Raw genomic sequence first — 21475 nt, forward strand, 5'->3', positions numbered from 1 at the left:
CAATGTGGCTTGGGTACAGTGGCGGAAGCTTCTGGCCAGGAACAGAGAGGCCTGTTGTTTGATGGAAGGGTTCTTATTGTCCATCACCCCCAATACATCCTCACTGATATTCTGGAGAGTTGTCTGAAAAACATGGATAGCATTGTGTCAAAAACAAGACATTGAGGGCCTCCCGAGTGGCGCAGCAATCTAAGGCAGTGCTAGTGGAGTCACTACAGATTTGGCTTCAATCCCGAGCTGTGTCGCAGCCGGGAGACCCATGAGGCTGCGTATAATTGGCCCAGCATCGTCAGGGTTAGGGAAGGGTTTGGCTGGCCGGGATATCCCATTGCGCTCTAGAGACTCATGTGGCGGGCCGAGAGCATGCACTGACACGGTCGTCAGTTGTACAGTGTTTCCTCCGACACATTGGTGCGGCTGGCTTCCAGGTTAATCAAGAAATTGAGGAACTAATCGAATTAACAACCCAAATAACACTAACAGTAATCCAAATGCAATCTATACGCATCTACACTGGATGAAACAGTATACTCACAGTAAGGAAGACTGCATCAATAGCCTCTTGCAAGGCCTGGACCACTTGAGGTTTCTTCTCTTTAAACTTTTCTAAAATTGTTGGCACCACCTTGAAAACATTGCGCATAACATATAAGTACTTATGTTTAGTCAGAAATCAAGATGTATAAAGAGACGTTCCCTCTGCCATGAGGATAGCTAGCTAGTTAACTTACATGTCCTGCATATGTTCCAAACTTCTTCCGGAGCCCAGCAGCTAGTCCAGCCAAACATTTGGCTGCCAAGGTCACCAACATAACATTTGCATCTTTCCCAATAACCTGGAAAACAAGACAGAGTTGTTCAGTAGATTTTTCATTGTCGACCGACCTACTTCCTTGAGACACATTCCATTTCCCAGGATCCCTGGCAACTCCATTAAGCAGATATGCATGTTACTGTACCTTTTTTAGTGCTCTGACCAAGTCCCCATAGTCACCGTTCTCCAATTTAGGGTTTTTAGCCAAGGTCTCCAATGCTTCTAAGGCCTCTTTCCTCTCCTGCCATTTTTTGGCCTCCTATGGTCAGATAAAAATCAGTTAGTTGTTACAAGAAACAAAATTGCAGTGAAACTCATTATATAAAATAATTTAGACACATTCAGCATTACATCACATCCAAAGATCCAATAGGGCCTTTCCTAAAACACAGGGGCCCAAACTTACAATTTTGTCATAGAAGTCTTTAGGTAGTTTTGAGAGGATCTCCACTGGTTCCAGCAGCTCATAAGGATCAACTTGAGGTGCAGGTTCGTCATCGTCATCTCCTGAAAGAGTTTACAGACTGAGACCATCTGATATTGTAGTCCTAGACCCATCTCATTAGTAAGAGTAGTGAGGAAGAAAAAAAGACGAGGGGATATATTGGAGACGGTTTGATGTCGACGCTTCAGCACAAAGGCCTTTCTCAAGACCAGTTTCCATCATACGTCAATCTTCTTATCTGTCAACAACACCTGGGCATTTAAAGTTCACTTTCACAAAGATATAAAGCATTGCACAAATTCACTCTCAAACGCCATTGATGAAGAACAATTGTTCCACAAATGGAATTAAGCTGCAGGGGGTAAAAAGCAGCCTAGTCACAGATCTGACTGTGCCATCTAGCCAACATTTCCATAAAGAGTGGGCAAGATAGCACAAACACACTGCCACCCAGGCTAGGAAAAGGGGGGGGGGGAATAAAAAGCTTAAATGCGAACATCAAAACTATTTATGAGAAAGCCTACCGTCTGCCTCGTCTCCTCCAGCCGCCTGCTGCTGTTCAAACTTGGCCTTGAGGGCCTGCTGGGAGCGGAGGAAGCGACTCTGTTTAGGGGCCGTTGTTGGCAGTTTCACCCACTCCTCTTCCAGCTCTTTCAACTGTGGAAGAAAGAGGAAGATACCCAACTGTTAGACATCCCATTCATCGGTTGATCCGGCATTTAGGGAGACCCATACTGCACATGAGCATACGGAAACTCTGGCTGCATCTCAATTTGTCTTTCCACAATTCCATGCTATAATCCTATTATTGGAGAAGGTCCAACGTCCCCCCCCTCAGAACTTATTCTCCTATACGTTTTGAGAAGGCAGAGAGGATGTGTATGAAAGTGTTCAAAAGTGTCATCACACCTGAACAGAGTTGATGCCCTGGAGAGGAGGTCGCAGAGCATCCCGGATCCATTTATAGATCTCTACTGAGAGTAGTTTGGCCTCATCTCGGACTGCCTTTTCTCTTGACTCAAACTGTTTGGGCAAAACTTTCACCACTGGCTTCAGGGTAATAATCTTGGAGCCAAATTCACTGGAAATAAAATAAAATAAATAATGTCACATTTCAGAATTTAGGCCTATGTATGTAATGAAAATAGCAATGGTAAAAAAAGAGAATTAATTGGTTGGAGAAATCTCTAGGAAAACTAAGAAATTGAACAACTCACCTAAGTGCCTTCCTTAAAGTTTCAATACAGGTGACAACAATCTTAGGGTTTTTGTTATCGAGGCCTTTGATGAGCTCGTCCTGAACCACCTCAGCCCTCTCGATCTCTATGTACATAAGGCAGATGTCGGAGCCCAGCTCTTTGGCCCTGGCTTTAGGCTGGTTAAACACTTTACTGACCACTCCCGACACCACCTCTCCTGATGTTCTGGAACACAAGCACAATACAGAGAAGAATACTTAGCCAACCATTCAAATACAAGCCGTTGAAATTATGTAAAAGGTGGGATACATACTGTGGAGTGTACATCATATAACAAGGGTTTGTGGAAACAATATTTGATATTAGATACCATTGTAGAATGCAAGTGATTGTTTTTGTATAATATAATACCATGTTGTTCATAACCAGAAGCTGTCCAGGGGGTGTAAGAGGTCATCTGGAAATACCACCTTTTAGCTAAACTCAGTATCTACCAGTCATTCAATAGTGTAATCCTTGCCCAATAGGCTGCACACAATAGACGGCTATGATGTCAGACTGACTAGCCATAAATAAATATCAGACAGGCATCACATTTCTCCTGACTGTGTTGCAGCTTACTGGAGCTTTCCACAACAAGCCCATATTCACACAGAGAGCAGTACCTATAACACAGAAAGCTTTCACTGGGAGACTGTTGTTATATTCACCCAAATAATTACGATGAGTCATGTATTATAATTCTATGAAATCACCTAACCTGTAGACCCAGGTTATACGTTAGGCCTATTAATTAATTCTTTAAACAGTGTTTACATCAGGAGATATTCAAGTAGCCTAAAGACTGAAAACAAGTTAGGTATTACTCATTTTTACACATTACAGTCTGTGTAGTCAGATGACAGATGAATGTTTAATACTTACTTGCCAGCCAAATGAGCATTCTCAACATAAGCAAGTGCTGCCTCGAGACCCTTGAGCTGGGCCACAGCATTTGAGTCTGTCACAAACTTCTTAAGCAGGCCCAGGTATTTGCCCCATTCTGGGCTCTTCTCGTCCTCTATACGCTGGAAGAGCTTCAGGGCTTCTTCATAGCCATTTAGTCTGGCCTTCCATACCTTGGTTGGGATGAAGCAGGAGAATAGTGAGCATTGTGAGGAGAGGGAGTCAAGGTCATTTCGAGTTTATAACTAAGGGATAGGGTGATGTGATCCAGATTCTAGTTGGAATGGCAGGGTAGAGAAACAAATTTAAAATGGGCCTTCTAGGCTGTTGATTGGGCTAGCATATAATCAATCCATTGTGATTGAAGCAGTCAGTAAGGGGTTTCGATCAATTGAGAGAAACTCTGAAGAGGGATTAGAAACTGTAAATCATTAGCGTTACTGGGTTTTAAGTTATCCTTTTGGAACAAGCCAATAAGTCTTCTCCAGACTAGCTCTATGCTGCTGGAAATCCAGTCTAAATTAGATTAGATGTTTTGTGGGGAAAAAAAACATGTTCAATAAAAGCTGCTCTATAAATGATTTTACAATAAGAATACTGAGTGTGCTATTGGATACCATTTTATGAAACAAAACCACAGCTGCTGAAACGCATCCAGCAAGGATTCAACACTGAGGAAAGTCAGGTTTGTTTTATAGTGTGTGTGTGTGTGTGTGAAGGGGTAATCACCTTGTGTTCACACTTCTGGTCGATGGGCAACTTCATCCACTCACTGTCGTCACCCATGATGACCTCTGTGTGTTTGCCTTAGGCCTTACAAATTCAACTGTAATGGAAATATGAAAACAAAGTGAGTCACCATTTTTTATGTGACATCTATTTTAAGTAGGAATGAGTGCTGGTATGTCAATAGTGCAGTCATTTCCATAGTTATCATACCAATGTGAAATTAGAAAACATGATGCAATGTATTCATGAAAGCATCAGTATGATACTCTGGCCTACACCAATAGCACTTGTGTACAAAGTGCAGACATAATTCAGTAGAACCATTAGCTTGCCTAACGCAATGTCTGAGAAGAGATCTAAAGACAAAACGTAGCCATTACAATACCGCGCTAGTTGTGGTTAAAATGGCTGTGCTACAGCTCTATTTGAAAGGACAAACCATGCGATTCTCCACTAATGCATTCTCAGGAGAGAGGCTGCCTTGTCAGATTTCATATTGATCCATGCAGTTTGGGGTAAACAGCTTTAACACATGAAGTGCATATTTCGTCAACAATATGTTAGTAATCTAACGTTAGTTATCTAACTAACGTTAGCTAGCCAAATTAGTTACTTGCAAACATAACATATATGGTTTTATTTGCAAATAGCTGAGCGATATGTAAAGATTTGCCAAAAAACATGGCAACAGAGTCTGGCAAGCTATGATATGGCAGACTGGCTGGCTGGGGTGAGTTCAATATTTTGGCTGGGTACGGTTAGATGGCTTAGCTACACTCACTAACTAGTTAAGTTAGCTACATTAGTTAACTGCGAGTCTGCGACACTAGCAAACATCGATTGAACTAGTTAGCAAAGTAATGCCAAACATAGTGTGTTCAATGATAATACAATAAACACATGCATGGCATGTTGGAAAAGGCTCCATCTTCAACACAATCTCAATAGGTTAACTAACGTTAGGCTAATGATAAACATTCCTGACAAAACCTCGCCCGCATCTAGTCTAGCTATGTTCGGGTAACAAATAACGATCTATATACATCTATATATATATACTTCAGAATCAAGGAGCACAGTTAAGCATCAATGCACAGATAGCTTAGCATCGTTAGTTAGCTAACTAAGACTGTTCTAGCAAACGTCAGCTGACAACATCAACTGAAGCTAGCTAATAATGGTTAGCAACAGTAGCTAGCAACTTAGCTAGATGCGCCTGTCAACACGCCCAAAACCCAACCAACCATCTGGACTATTTACAACGATACTTTCTCACCAACCAGTATAACGTGGAGTAAAATATAAGGCATGATGACATTGTATTAAGCTGGCATATGCACATAATAAGACTCGGTATTGTCTGCCACAAAGCTAATCCATCCGCGCACCACAGGGCCCAGAAATCGCAGAACAATAATGTCGAAGTCTGATGGAAAACGCGGGCTCGCCTCTCAGTATGTAATAGCTAACACGCAAAACAATGAATAAAGGCCTTTTGGTTACCTGGGGGTCTTTCTGGTAGGCAAAATAACGTTAGCTAGCTAACGTTATATAGATAGAGACGATATTTGATCATTACTCTCTGCGATATTTGAAACGCCTCCAAGGGCGGAGAGTCAGAGGGAGCTCCACAGAGAGGGGCACCGCCTCAAGCAGTCACCCTACGTCATTGCCAGTTAAACATGGCAACATTCAATCACAAGTATTCTGATGCCAATTCCTGCTCATAGAGCAAATTGCATATCTGCATATAGCACAAGGCAAATGCATTAACATAATGTGAGCCCTGAAACTGTAAAGGTACAGACAGACAGCATGATCATGGTCTATTCTATTTCATCCCCAGTGCTTGAGGGTTAATGAATCAGTCCTCAAACTAATACCACTGTCTGCCCCGAGGTGAGCTTGGTGCTCTCTCTATTGTCTTCAGTCCACCCCTGTCCTTTCCTTTCTCTGCCTTGTCTGCCTTCTGCTGCTTGCCCTGGCCTTGATCTCTGCCTACAGTGCATATATTTCACTAATTGACTGATGTATACAGCATAGACATAAACTATTTATATGGTATACTGTAACAGTATGCTGTAAGCTTGTACATGCACATTTCAGTTTGTGTACTTGCATGTTGGCACATCTATGATAATACTGAGAGGACTATGGCTTTTCTTGCCTCCATGTTCTGATTTTGCCTCATTGTATAATTTCTAAAGACAAGGAATGCACACATGCATGTAGTTGTCAGAACAGCAGGAACCAAATGGATGGATGGACTCCTGGAAACAGCATACCCATCAAGTTCTGGATGCTCAGACAATGGAGAGAAATATTAATTATAATATTTAATTATTTCTTTGTTTCTTTCTACTTGTGAGTTGTATTAGTCAGTACGTCAATGTAATGTTGTTGATCTGTCAGTTTCCCAAGCTAATTCCCTACTTTTCACACTGACACAGTAATAAACAGCTATAACATTACAGGCTTCACTGTCATGATGCACAGTAGAGGTCTGCGCGGGACCAATTGCTTCATCTTGCTTCCGCCAGCACCACACCCTGTGGCAATATTAGTAGTACACTAGAGTCTAATCATATTTAAGTTAATTTCATATTCAAGTTAACTGCCACGTGATTCTCCGGCCTATGTAGGCAGCCTACTCTATTTCAATGAGACCACAAAAAGTAGGCTAACGCATACAAATAGTAGGCTAACGCATACAAAAAGTAGGCTAACGCATACAAAAAGTAGGCTAACGCATACAAAGCAGAACAAAGATGGCTTCAAAAGAATCTGTGGGATGACAAAAATAGCCAGGGAAGACCGGTCTGTGACAGAGGTGAGGTGAATTGTTGCAGATACAACACTTTATTCTCTCTGTCCTGCAAACACTGGACAAGCCAGATGCTATTTTAAGGCAGTCTGACAAACCTCTAAAGTTGATTTCAAAACTGTATCAAGAGTTGATAGAGGCTTTTCCCGATGACACAAAACATATAAAACAAAAATGTGAGGAAGACCTGGGAGACGCTATTGATGATGATGAATGGATACAGATATGTTAGACTGCCCAGTCGTGTTCATATCATCTTAGACATAAATTAAGACAGTTTAAGACCATCCAGAGAACACACCGCTGTATATGCCAATGCAACTGAATATCATGCACTCCGAAATGGTATTATTCTGCTGGAGGTGTAAAAGAGAACATATTTGCATATGTTGTAATCTTGTGAAGGCTGGTTGAATTCTGGCAAAGAGTATGTTCTTTTATCTCAGCGTGTCTTCATATTCTCCCTTCTCCCTGTTTTTGTTTGCTTGAAAATGTTGATACTGGAGATTGTTATCAGAAGAAACTGTGTAACCTAGAATGTATAATGGCTAATAAAGGCATTGCCATTAACTGGAAGGTTGGTTATCCTTCCACAATGTATGGAAGAAATGTCAAGTTATGTACAGTATCACTAGATTTGTTTTAAGATTAAGGGTAAACTGTGCAACTTTCACAAGGTCTGGATGCCTTATATGGAACACTGTAAGACAAAAGGAGACTGTATTGAAAAAATGCCCACGTCAGGAGAGATACCTATTTAGGCAATCCCTAGCTGCTGGGTTGATCAGTCCTGTCCCTGGGGCTCTGCTGTACTGTTGTCACTCTGGCCTTGGCCTAACACACCTTAAACCAATAATAATTGTTTCACTAAGATCCTAAAGCTGAGTGGGGTGCGTTGGGTTGAGGTTCTGCAGGGCAGTGGACCCCTAGGGGCAGGACAGGGAGACCCAGCTATATTGTGTGCAAGTAAAAAGAGCTCTACAGTACTAATAGGCTTATGGTATAAATTATATGGAAGGTGTACTGTTTCTGTGTGTTATGTGTGTTTTCATTAAACTTTTGTTTTCCAAACCTTTCCCTTGAGACATAAAAAAAGATGGGAAGGCAGTTGTGTTGGGGAGAGAGTTAAGTTAATGACTAGACTGGTGGGGGTCGGGTGTGTAGGCAGCTTGGGTTGGCTGGGTTGTCTTCCTGAAATTTGATATAGAGGATGTCCTTGTACTTTATTTGTAAGAGTTGTTCATTTGTCAGGCTATTGGTTAAAGGTCCAACACAATATTGATTATTGAATGATCATGGATCAAGTTCATTCTTATCAATCACTTCAACATATTTAATCATCTCTTACCTAGCTTGATGACTGTGGGCATTTTTGCTGGTATTTTTGCTGGCATTTTTGTTGTTCTAAATAGAGAAGGCTAGAAGGGCCAAGGGTCATATTAGATTGTGTAGAAATGTAGGAAATGTGCTTTAGATGCCCCCAAAAAATGGGAGGACCCCCAGACACCCGGCCAAGTTATGTCCCTTTCTGCAAAGATCACTGCTGGGTGATTTAAAAAGTCATAGTCAATCGATCAATATTATAATAATACTCTCAGCAATTAAAAAAAAAAAAGTACAATATGTAGAATCGATGTAAATAGAAAGGTTCAGAACATTAGTGAAACAACACACCACAGTTGAAAAATATATGGATGGTGTTCAGGGATAGTGTCACGCCCTGACCTTAGTATTTTTTGTTTTCTTTATTGTTTTGGTTAGGTCAGGGTGTGACATGGGTGATGTATGTGTTTTTGTACTGTCTAGTGGTTTTGTAGGTTTATGGGTTTGTTTACCATCTAGGTGTTTATGTAGGTCTATGGTTGCCTAGATTGGTTCTCAATTAGAGGCAGCTGTTTATCGTTGTCTCTGATTGGGAACCATATTTAGGCAGCCATCTTCTTCTGGGTATTTCGTGGGTTATTGTTTATGTCTAGTTGCCTGTGTATACACGTTTATGTTATAGCGGCACGTTTGTGTAGTGTCAGTCTTTATTAAAAGTAACATATCACGCTGCGCCTAGGTCTCCTCAGTACAACGAACGTGACAGATAGATTGGAGGGGTTAAGTGGAGCTGGATGGGACTAAAAATAAACAAAAGATAACTATTGTAAAATATACTGGCCGGTTTCCACGTCCTCAGATAATCCACATAAAGTACAGTAATGTGTTCAATTAGAGGCATGTGTGAAAGTGAAACCATTGTTGAAATACTATAAAATACTAATATAATGGGAAAATTAGAATGAGAGATGGCTGATCTTGCCCTGTTGGAAGATTTAGCACAGGCTGCATTCTGCAGAGAGTGTGTTTTTAGAGACAGGTGGGACTTTTTTGCAGAAAATACAGATTGGCTCATCAGATATACTGTAGTTTCCAAAAACCAATCACGTAGGATCTTTGCGAGGATTTAAGATCTACTTTAGGAAAGCAAACACTTGCCGCTGCACATCAAAGTGCTATCCACCATAAGGTTTTTGGAAACGGGTACTTTTCAGTGGGAGCTTGGCGATCACCATCTCACATCCCTCAATAAGCCAATGTTTTGGGTGCAATCATCAGTAAGATGAACTGTAACATTCAATTTCCATATACCATCGTACAACAGGTTAAATTCAAGAGGGGTTTCTTTTCCATCAACGGGTTCCCAAATACGAACAGAGTAATAGACGGAATCCACACAGCCATCCCAAACAACTTCAACTAACAGAAAAGGCTTCCACTCCTAAAGTGCAGGTGATGGGTTGTGTGATTCCCAAAAAACGCTGCTGAATGTGGTGGCTAGGTGGAACGTACTACTCGTTCATTCTGGAGAACAGCAATGTTGGCCTATCCTTAGTCAAAAAATCCTATAGCATTTGTGATTTTTCAAATAGAATCCCACAGGATTCTCACAATCCTATAGGATTTTGCAACACCTCAATCAGAATCCTATTGAAATCCTATGGGACTACTTTTTCCTATTGGTTAAGTGCTTGTAAGTAAGCATTTAACAGTAAGTTGTATTTGGCGCATGTGACAAATAACATTTGATTTGATTTGATTGAAATTAAAAAGTTTCATATTGGATCCTGTAGGATTCTCGCAGTCCTATACAATTTTGTGTCACCTGTATCAGAATCCTATTGGAATCCTATTAGACCCATTTTTTTCCTATTGGAAATAAAAAGTAATACTGTTGGACCCTATAGGATTCTAGCAATTCTATAGGATTTTGTAATCACCTCTATCAGAATCCTGTTGGAACGGTTTTGTTAATTGCACCCATTCATTTATATTCTGAACAAACATGCAACAATTTCAAAGATGTTGCTGAGTTACAGTTCCTATAAGGAAATCAGTCAATTTAAATAAATTCATTAGGACCTAATCTGTGGATTTCACATGCCTGGGAATACAGATATGCATCTGTTGGTCACAGATACACTACATGATGAAAAGTATGTGAACACCTGCACATCTCATTCCAAAATCATGGGCATTAATATGGAGTTGGTCCCACCTTTGCTGCTTTAACAGCCTCTCACTGTCTCTCTAATAGCAGTACAATCTCCATAACTTCACTTACTAAATCAGTGAATACATTTCATAAGCATCACCCTCTAATTCAACCTTACAATACCAATGTTCCATAGGGGTTTAATTAATGAAACCCAAAACCTCCGGTGCTGTTTCCTATGCGAACCTTCCAAGGCTAACTCACCACATTAACATGAAAATGCAATGTCAGCTGTAAAATTTAAGTAGTAAATACATTAAAATATCTATATTTAACCTTAGAATTACAGACCCTGCAATTAGCATGAAAATGAATCCTGATCGTTTCAACTCTACCATCTCCGTTGATAAGTGCCCAACGGGCCGAAAGATGGTGCTATTATTCCTTTTACATCCTTTGTCATAATGGTGGTGTGAAGACGTTCTAAACGGATGCTTCATAATGGTGGTGTGAAGACGTTCTAAACGGATGCTTCATAATGGTGGTGTGAAGACGTTCTAAACGGATGCTTCATAATGGTGGTGTGAAGACGTTCTAAACGGATGCTTCATAATGGTGGTGTGAAGAAGTTCTAAACGGATGCTTCATAATGGTGGTGTGAAGACGTTCTAAACGGATGCTTCATAATGGTGGTGTGAAGACGTTCTAAACGGATGCTTCATAATGGTGGTGTGAAGACGTTCTGAACGGATGCTTCATAATGGTGGTGTGAAGACGTTCTGAACGGATGCTTCATAATGGTGGTGTGAAGACGTTCTGAACGGATGCTTCATAATGGTGGTGTGAAGACGTTCTAAACGGATGCTTCATAATGGTGGTGTGAAGACGTTCTGAACGGATGCTTCATAATGGTGGTGTGAAGACGTTCTGAACGGATGCTTCATAATGGTGGTGTGAAGACGTTCTAAACGGATGCTTCATAATGGTGGTGTGAAGACGTTCTAAACGGAAATGTCTGGGTTTTCCCTGTTGCCTGTGGCTTAGCCTAGTTCACTAGCTTATTGATCTAGCCTACATTCACCATGATCAGCTGACATAGCCCACCCCAGTAGTGGTTCGAGTAAATTATACTTTTAACAAACTCGCTTTCATCTGTGAAACTAGCTTGCTTAGCCTGCAATGTGTGATGATTAAGTGTTTTTTTGCAGAAAATGTTGGCCAATGTTAAAAATAAAGAATTTTTCTACAGGAGCAGTTAATTAAGTTTGATGTATTTATTTTTGGTTGTGGTTTGCCCTTTTTTCACTTTGACAACCTGTGGCACCAAAGCTGCATGGCCCTGTCTCACTGGGAGTACCACACCATACAAGACTAATACATGTGGCTATAACAAGCACATATTGTACTCACACATGCCTATACCCAGTGAGAGTTTGGAAGTGTAAAGCTACATTCTGGGATTCGACAAAAAACAAAATGGCTGAACCACTACTTTTTATACAGGGAAGGGATGTGGTAGGGAAATATAACATCTATCAAATGCATAGACAGTGCTCTGACAGTCTGTGACATCCACATGATAGTTTGGAACTTATTTTTAAAGGTACATACACTGTTTGTTTACGTTCATGTTGTTTGTGGAGTAATGCAAATTTGTGGTCTTAAAAGAGAAGAATTTATGAATTATATTCTTCAAGAATCAATAATTGAAATGACCATTGACCAGACTCCCAGATCTTAGACTGTACCTTTTGGAAACCTTTCAAGGGATTTGACAATTATGGCAGTATCATTCATGGTTAATAATGACTCATGAGAGAAAATAATGTGTACACCAGTTTTATTGACAACAAACCACAGAATCATTACTCAACATTTATGCACAACAAGTAACTAAAATGTTAATTTTACAGAAACAAATCATTTTAATAGTATTTGACTTGTGTGTTCAGTTAGGATGCTGACACTATGGAAAAACGTTTATTTTTCAGTTGAGTTGATGTTTTGCTTGATTTAACAGGTTTTCAGTGCGCACACCAAGGGCAATTTCTCTTCACAGTTTAAATCGTTCCACTTTTTGTCACCTTCAGGGCAAACACGGAACAGAAATGAACTCTTAAATCAACTCAGATATAGACACAACAATATCATTGTCTATGTGTGCCAGATTTCTTTGTTAAATGTACAACTTAAAAGTTACATTTGATGAATGGATCAGTGAATGATAGTGGGCTAACTGTACCTCCATAGTTCATTTGAAGACAGTGCTCCCTGCCACCATAACAATTGGGCTCTCCTTGCTCCCAGTTCTCGTAATCAAATTTGGAGCCGTCACTCCAGAACCAATGTTTGTTCTGTGGGGAAGAAGTAAGGTCTCAGGTTCAAAGAAATCCCATATTATCATAATAAATATTTGTATGATTATTATTGGTATTATTGTAGTAAGTGTGCTTGCTGAAACATACTTATTTTCTTTCCTGCACCACCTGTAGTGCCAAACTGCAAAAGCTACCAACACAAAACAACTTTAAAATGTATAGACTGGCACTGGTACTGTTGCTTGAAAAAAACGTGTTGATACTTATACCTTCCTAATATTGAGTTGCGCCCCCTTTTGGCCTCTGATCAGCCTCAATTCGTCAGGGCATTACTCTACAAGGTGTCGATAACGTTCCACAGGGATGCTAGCCCATGTTAACTACACTATGTACCACTACTACTACTATTACTACTACTACTATTACTACTGCCGTCACTACCCCACCACTACTACTACTACTACTACCATTACTACTGCTGTCACTATCCCTACCACTACCACTACTATTACTACTACTACATTTACTACTACTACTACTATTACTACTACTACCACTACTACTACTACTACTACCTTTACTACTACTACTACTACTACCACTACTATTACTACTACTACCTTTACTACTACTACTACTACTACCACTACTACTACTATTACTACTACTACCACTACTATTACTACTACTACCTTTACTACTACTACTACTACTACCACTACTACTACTACTACTACCATTACTACTGCTGTCACTATCCCTACCACTACCACTACTATTACTACTACTACCACTACTACTGCCGTCACTACCACTACTATTACTACTACTACCACTACTACTGCCGTCACTACCCCTACCACTACTACTACTATTACTACCATTACTACTGCTGTCACTACCCCTACCACTACTACTACTATTACTACTACTACCACTACTACTGCCGTCACTACCCCTACCACTACCACTACTATTACTACCATTACTACTGCTGTCACTACCCCTACCACTACTACTACTACTACTACCATTACTACTGCTGTCACTATCCCTACCACTACCACTACTATTACTACTACTACTACTACTACTACCATTACTACTGCCGTCACTACCCCTACCACTACCACTACTATTACTACCATTACTACTGCTGTCACTACCCCTACCACTACTACTACTATTACTACTACTACCACTACTACTGCTGTCACTACCCCTACCACTACCACTACTATTACTACTATTACTACTACTACTGCCGTCACTACCTACCACTACTACTACCACTACTATTACTACTACTATTACTACTACTACCACTATTATTACTATTACTACCATTACTACTGCCGTCACTACCCCACCACTACTACTATTACTACTACTACCACTACTACTGCTGTCACTACCCCTACCACTACTACTACTATTACTACTACTACCATTACTACTGCCGTCACTACCCCACCACTACTACTACTACTACTACCATTACTACTGCTGTCACTATCCCTACCACTACCACTACTATTACTACTACTACCATTACTACTGCCGTCACTACCCCTACCACTACCACTACTATTACTACCATTACTACTGCTGTCACTACCCCTACCACTACTACTACTATTACTACTACTACCATTACTACTGCCGTCACTATCCCTACCACTACTACTACTATTACTACTGCTACCACTACTATTACTATTACTACCACTACCACTACTATTACTACTACTACCATTACTACTGCCGTCACTACCCCTACCACTACTACTACTATTACTACTACTACCACTACTACTGCTGTCACTACCCCTACCACTACCACTACTACTACTATTACTACCATTACTACTGCTGTCACTACCCCTACCACTACTACTACTATTACTACTACTACCACTACTACTGCCGTCACTACCCCTACCACTACTACTACTATTACTACTATTACTACTGCCGTCACTACCCCACCACTACTACTACTACTACTACCATTACTACTGCTGTCACTATCCCTACCACTACTACTACTATTACTACTACTACCACTACTACTGCCGTCACTATCCCTACCACTACTACTACTATTACTATTACTACTATTACTACTGCCGTCACTACCCCACCACTACTACTACTACTACTACCATTACTACTGCTGTCACTATCCCTACCACTACCACTACTATTACTACTACTACCATTACTACTGCTGTCACTACCTACCACTACTACTATTACTACTACCACCACTACTACTGCCGTCACTACCCCTACCACTACCACTACTATTACTACTACTACCACTACTATTACTACTACTACCATTACTACTGCCGTCACTACCCCACCACTACTACTACTACTACTACCATTACTACTGCTGTCACTATCCCTACCACTACCACCACTATTACTACTACTACCATTACTACTGCCGTCACTACCCCTACCACTACTACTACTATTACTACCATTACTACTGCTGTCACTACCCCTACCACTACTACTACTATTACTACTACTACCACTACTACTGCCGTCACTACCCCTACCACTACTACTACTATTACTACCATTACTACTGCTGTCACTACCCCTACCACTACTACTACTATTACTACTACTACCACTACTACTGCTGTCACTACCCCTACCACTACCACTACTATTACTACTACTACCACTACTACTGCCGTCACTACCCCACCACTACTACTACTACTACTACCATTACTACTGCTGTCACTATCCCTACCACTACCACTACTATTACTACTACTACCATTACTACTGCCGTCACTACCCCTACCACTACCACTACTATTACTACTACTACCACTACTATTACTACTACTACCATTACTACTGCCGTCACTACCCCTACCACTACCACTACTATTACTACCATTACTACTGCCGTCACTACCCCTACCACTACCACTACTATTACTACCATTACTACTGCTGTCACTACCCCTACCACTACTACTACTATTACTACTACTACCACTACTATTACTACTACTACCATTACTACTGCCGTCACTACCCCTACCACTACCACTACTATTACTACCATTACTACTGCTGTCACTACCCCTACCACTACTACTACTATTACTACTACTACCACTACTACTGCCGTCACTACCCCACCACTACCACTACTATTACTACCATTACTACTGCTGTCACTACCCCTACCACTACTACTACTACTACTACTACCATTACTACTGCTGTCACTATCCCTACCACTACCACTACTATTACTACTACTACTATTACTACTACCATTACTACTGCCGTCACTACCCCTACCACTACTACTACTACTACTACTACCATTACTACTGCTGTCACTATCCCTACCACTACCACTACTATTACTACTACTACTACTACTACTACCATTACTACTGCCGTCACTACCCCTACCACTACCACTACTATTACTACCATTACTACTGCTGTCACTACCCCTACCACTACTACTACTACTACTACCATTACTACTGCCGTCACTATCCCTACCACTACCACTACTATTACTACTACTACTACTACTACCATTACTACTGCCGTCACTACCCCTACCACTACCACTACTATTACTACCATTACTACTGCTGTCACTACCCCTACCACTACTACTACTATTACTACCATTACTACTGCTGTCACTACCCCTACCACTACTACTACTATTACTACTACTACCACTACTACTGCCGTCACTACGCCTACCACTACTACTATTACTACTATTACTACTACTACTGCCGTCACTATCCCTACCACTACCACTACTATTACTACTACCACCACTACTACTGCCGTCACTACCCCTACCACTACCACTACTATTACTACTACTACCATTACTACTGCCGTCACTACCTACCACTACTACTATTACTACTATTACTACTACTACTGCCGTCACTATCCCTACCACTACCACTACTATTACTACTACTACTATTACTACTGCCGTCACTACCTACCACTACTACTATTACTACTATTACTACTACTACTGCCGTCACTATCCCTACCACTACCACTACTATTACTACTACTACTATTACTACTGCCGTCACTACCTACCACTACTACTATTACTACTATTACTACTACTACTGCCGTCACTATCCCTACCACTACCACTACTATTACTACTACTACTATTACTACTGCCGTCACTACCTACCACTACTACTATTACTACTATTACTACTACTACTGCCGTCACTATCCCTACCACTAACACTACTATTACTACTACTACTATTACTACTGCCGGCACTACCTACCACTACTACTATTACTACTATTACTACTACTACTGCCGTCACTATCCCTACCACTACCACTACTATTACTACTACTACTATTACTACTGCCGTCACTACCTACCACTACTACTATTACTACTATTACTACTACTACTGCCGTCACTATCCCTACCACTACCACTACTATTACTACTTCTACTACTATTACTACTGCCGTCACTACCTACCACTACTACTACTATTACTACTGCTACCACTACTACTACTATTACTACCACTACCACTACTATTACTATTACTACCACTATCTTTACTACTACTACTACTATTACTACTACTACCACTACTATTGCCGTCACTACCCCTACCACTACTACTACTATTACTACTACTACCATTACTACTACTACTACTACTATTACTACTACTACCACTACTATTACTACTACTATTACTACTACTACCACTATTATTACTACTACTACCACTACTACTGCCGTCACTACCTACCACTACTACTACTATTACTACTGAATAACTAGGAATTAGATAAGATACTGTCCTTCAACATTTACTGTATATACACTACCGTTCAAAAGTTTGAGGTCACTTAGAAACGTCCTTGTTTGAAAGAGTTGCATGCATTGTGTACAGCATTTAATTGTTTACAAATAGCTTGTAGTTTACAATTAATATACAATAAAATGTACTATATCAAACAAGATAATTTAAATCATGACAGTTATGTATATTCTTCTGTATATCAAATTATATATACATATTATATATACTCTTACTACTGCTGTCACTACCCTTACCACTACCACTATTACTACTACTACTACTATTACTACTGTCGTCACTACCACTACTACTACCATTACTACTATTACTACTGCCGTCACTACCCCTACCGCAACTATTACTACCTCTACCCTTGCTACTGCCATCACTACCCCTACCACCACTACTACTATTACTACTACTACTATTACTACTGCCATCACTTCCCCTAATACTACTATTTCACAACCATAAATACTTTACTGAGTTTTGTATTATTGTTACTTTCGTCATTGTTATTATTATTATAATAATAGTGTGCCAGTGAATACTGAAGTGGGCATTTTTGGGGGGAGTACATCTATAAGATCGTTCAAACCTAGATCTGACTTCACAAGTGACCCTTGAGATATTGATGAGCAAATATCCTATTCATCTGTGAGTATACTCTACCTGAACAGCATCAACTCCTCCAATCCAGATAGTTTGATGTTGGCCGGTGTTTTTCAACACCAATTGCTGTAAATTATAGTTGTCCCCACAGTTGTGCACAGAGGCCAGGTTTGCTTGATGGGACAGACAGTAGCGCTAGAGAAAGTGGCGGACAAGGACAAAGACATTTCATAATGTAGGCATTAGTCAGTAGGCCAGTCTGTGAGAATTTGTCTTCTGGACTCACAATAACGTCAAAACAAATAAGCAAGTTGATTTCAATTGAACTTCTACTTTAATTCACAGTAGTGGGTAAGAATGATATACCTCAGCTTGGGGCCATGTCATTGCAGTGTTGACAAACATAAAGCAATGTGATTCGTATTTGGTCCAACCTCTTGGGCATGGATAATCACTCTCTGCTGCTCCTGCCTCCTGCTGGTCCTCCTCCACCCCAGCCTCTGTAAGGAGGAGACACAGTGCACGTTCCACATTGCAGTTGACTTTAAAGGTGAGAGGATACTGACTGATCTACAAATCACCTTGCATAATAAATAACTATTCAACATTACTTGAAGGTCAGTCAGTCACACACACGCACACACACACACACACACACACACACACACACACACACACACACACACACACACACACACACACACACACACACACACACACACACACACACACACACACACACACACACACACACACACCTCTGCTAAAACATAAAAAATACAGAATTAATGAATACATAATGTAAAGTGTAAAATGGATTCCCTCTTACTTGAGGCACGTGGATCAAAGGCCTCGCCCAGAACAATGGCAGCGCTGAGAAGCAGAAGGATGGTCAACATCGCCATTGATATAGTCTTCTGAGAGAGAGAGAGAGTGAGCGAGAGAGCGTCACACAGACAGACAGAGAGACAGACAAATACAGTGAGAGAGAGAAGCCGTTAAGACAAATTCAGTGAGTACTTCAGAGTAGGTGAATGCAGTTTCCCTAGCCTCTCCTCGATTACTCCCAGCCATTCCACTTAGCTGATGTATTCCACTGCTATCACATCAGATTCAATTAATGAAGGGCTTGGTGATTAGTTGACCATTTATCAGCTGTGCTTGTACTGGAATAAATCCAATAAATGGAACTGGGGGAACTGGAGGAGAGGTAATGGAAAAACTGTGTTGGGTGTGTATGGAACTCCTTAGGCAACATTTCCCCAACTCGGTCCTGCGGTGCACATTTTGGAACGAGTTTGGGAAACGCTATGCTAAGGAATACCAGGTATCATTCCTTCAACCACATACAAGAGAATAGCCTAGCACACAGGAATATGTATGCTTCCTAAATGGCACCATATTCCCTTTGTAGTGCACTCCTTTTGACCATAGCCCACAGTGCACTAAATAGGGAATAGGATGCCATTTGGATGCTTCCCATACCTTGTCTGAGATTGACTATTTACTTCAATGATAAGGAGAAGTCTATGCTCTTGAATTCAGGAGGCTCCCAACCTTTTAGGGTACCATTTGCTTTCCAAATGGCACCCTACTCCCTATATAGTGCACTACTTTGACCAGGAACACATACTGTAGGCCCTATGGGCCCTGTTCAAAAGTAGCACACTACATAGGGATTAGGGTACCAATTGGAATGCAGACAGGTGCAGTTTTAAATTAATAACTGTTGAAATCTCACCATCTGAAATCTTCAGTTGTAGCTTCACTTCTTCAGAGATCTTCAAATAACTTCACTGGGTTCTCTCTGTGTCCTAAATTCTACCTATCCCTCCTCTCCTTTAAATAGGTTTTTCAGAGACACCTTCTTCAAGAGTGGAGGAGGGTTGGTTTGTATTAACTCTGTTTGCTTCCCTGAAACAGCTGTGAAGGAAAACGTGTCACATGCCGACTTAAGGCCTTAAGGCCACTGCATGGTGATCAGCCCTCCTGGCCTTTTAACAAGAACCACCACAGACGATGGCCAAATTCACCAGATGATCCTTGACCTGTTTGTTTGAATGCAGAATAAGAACCCTCTCTGTACCACAAGTTTTCCTACACTCTCAGAAAATGGGTACGGTTAGGGTACAGTATTGTTCCCTGAGGTATAAAAATGTCAAATTACACATAATGTACCTTTAGAGGTTCGGTATCTTTTAGGGTACATGTGCAAATAATCTAGTATTATGGTACATGTTTGTACCTATTATGTTTTATGTGAAGGTAGAATCATTGGCGGTTTGGCCAAGTGGGGCCGTGGCTTTCAGTTAGTTATTTTTGGCAACCCGCAAAAGGAAGTGTTGTACCAGTTTAAGTTATCTATGGATATGTTAATTAAAGTGTGAGCATGTCTGCTAACTGTTCTGAAGTCTTTAAAAAGGCTTACATAATAGCATTTGACATTAAAGTGCTGAGCAAAAAGGATTCTCGGTGAGCCGTATAATTTAGCTCCATTCGCGTAAAAGAGCTGTTCATTTGGCTCCCACATGGCTCTTTGCTCAAAATGTTTAAAAACTGACAGAGAATCATGAAAAAATTGCAAATCTCCGATGTAAAGTTTAAAAAAGTAGCCTACTTTGAATGTTTGAAAGTCGTGAAATGTTTTTTACGCACTGCAAAAATGAGCGTGGCCCAGAATGAAGCACTCTCCCCAATATTGATTGTTTCTGTGGTGAGAATTCAACATCTTCAGAGAATGATTCTGAACTGAACTGCAGAGAATCGTTGTTTGCGGCTCAAAAAGCAATAGTAGAGGTATGCAAATCAGGGAGCCAAATGAACATCTCTTTCATCCATTCGATTCAGTTCCTGACATTCACCAAAATATATATACAAAAGGAGCAGTTCATTCGCAAACAACCCATCACTAATACAGGCCTCTTGGGGTAATGATTAAGGTGCTGGTTTGACAAACCTGCAAGGGTACAAATATTCACCAATAACTAATGGTACTATAGACCTTGTAGGGCCTTATAGGGTACAAATATTCAACTATAAATAATGGTACAATGAACGTACCTTATAGGGGACAGCTACAGTAGGGGTTCCCAAGTCTTTTTTGGCCCGCAACCCCATTTGATACAAAAAAGATGTGCGACTTCAACATGTAAAAAAAGCGATGTAATCAACAACCAATATTAACTGAGGCGTTGATATGACAGTCTATTACAAATCAGTCTGACAGTA

General features: G+C 40.6%; 2 protein-coding genes across 3 annotated transcripts in view; both read right to left on the minus strand.

Annotated features, from left to right (window-relative positions):
• LOC110499841 (cytoskeleton-associated protein 5-A) overlaps nt 1–6005 on the minus strand; it is a 39867-nt gene extending 33862 nt beyond the window's left edge. For both annotated transcript variants that reach the window (XM_036959106.2, XM_021576906.3), the window contains exons 1-11: nt 5636–6005; nt 4133–4229; nt 3383–3576; nt 2477–2683; nt 2169–2340; nt 1784–1916; nt 1221–1321; nt 960–1073; nt 732–836; nt 536–625; nt 1–123 (exon numbers count right to left, since the gene is read on the minus strand). The exon at nt 1–123 is cut by the window's left edge and continues 42 nt beyond it. In XM_036959106.2, coding sequence (XP_036815001.2) covers nt 1–123; nt 536–625; nt 732–836; nt 960–1073; nt 1221–1321; nt 1784–1916; nt 2169–2340; nt 2477–2683; nt 3383–3576; nt 4133–4189 — 1296 coding nt within the window. In that variant the 5' untranslated portion in view covers nt 4190–4229; nt 5636–6005. The remainder of the gene's footprint in view (nt 124–535; nt 626–731; nt 837–959; nt 1074–1220; nt 1322–1783; nt 1917–2168; nt 2341–2476; nt 2684–3382; nt 3577–4132; nt 4230–5635) is intronic.
• Nucleotides 6006–12257: 6252 nt separating this feature from the next.
• LOC110533906 (ladderlectin-like) lies at nt 12258–20171 on the minus strand. Its single transcript, XM_036934765.2, has 6 exons — nt 19989–20171; nt 19077–19164; nt 18614–18747; nt 18308–18442; nt 12677–12788; nt 12258–12518 (listed from the first exon to the last, which is right to left on the minus strand). Exons 1-6 carry the CDS (start codon nt 19989–19991, stop codon nt 12448–12450), a joined length of 543 nt encoding a protein of 180 aa, XP_036790660.2. The 5' UTR covers nt 19992–20171; the 3' UTR covers nt 12258–12447.
• Between the last annotated feature and the right edge of the window lie 1304 nt (nt 20172–21475).

This window comes from Oncorhynchus mykiss, chromosome 2, assembly GCF_057628025.1.
Source record: "Oncorhynchus mykiss isolate SJ-2025 chromosome 2, ASM5762802v1, whole genome shotgun sequence".
NCBI classification, from domain to species: domain Eukaryota; kingdom Metazoa; phylum Chordata; class Actinopteri; order Salmoniformes; family Salmonidae; genus Oncorhynchus; species Oncorhynchus mykiss.

Bases quoted from the DNA above. Each gene is read 5' to 3' on its own strand.
- LOC110533906 (XM_036934765.2), bottom strand. The intron at 18,748-19,076 runs GTAAGAGGGAAT...TCCTCCTTACAG, and splicing joins CTTTGATCCACGTGCCTCAA to AGGCTGGGGTGGAGGAGGAC. The intron at 12,789-18,307 runs GTAGAGTATACT...TCTTCCCCACAG, and splicing joins GAGGAGTTGATGCTGTTCAG to AACAAACATTGGTTCTGGAG.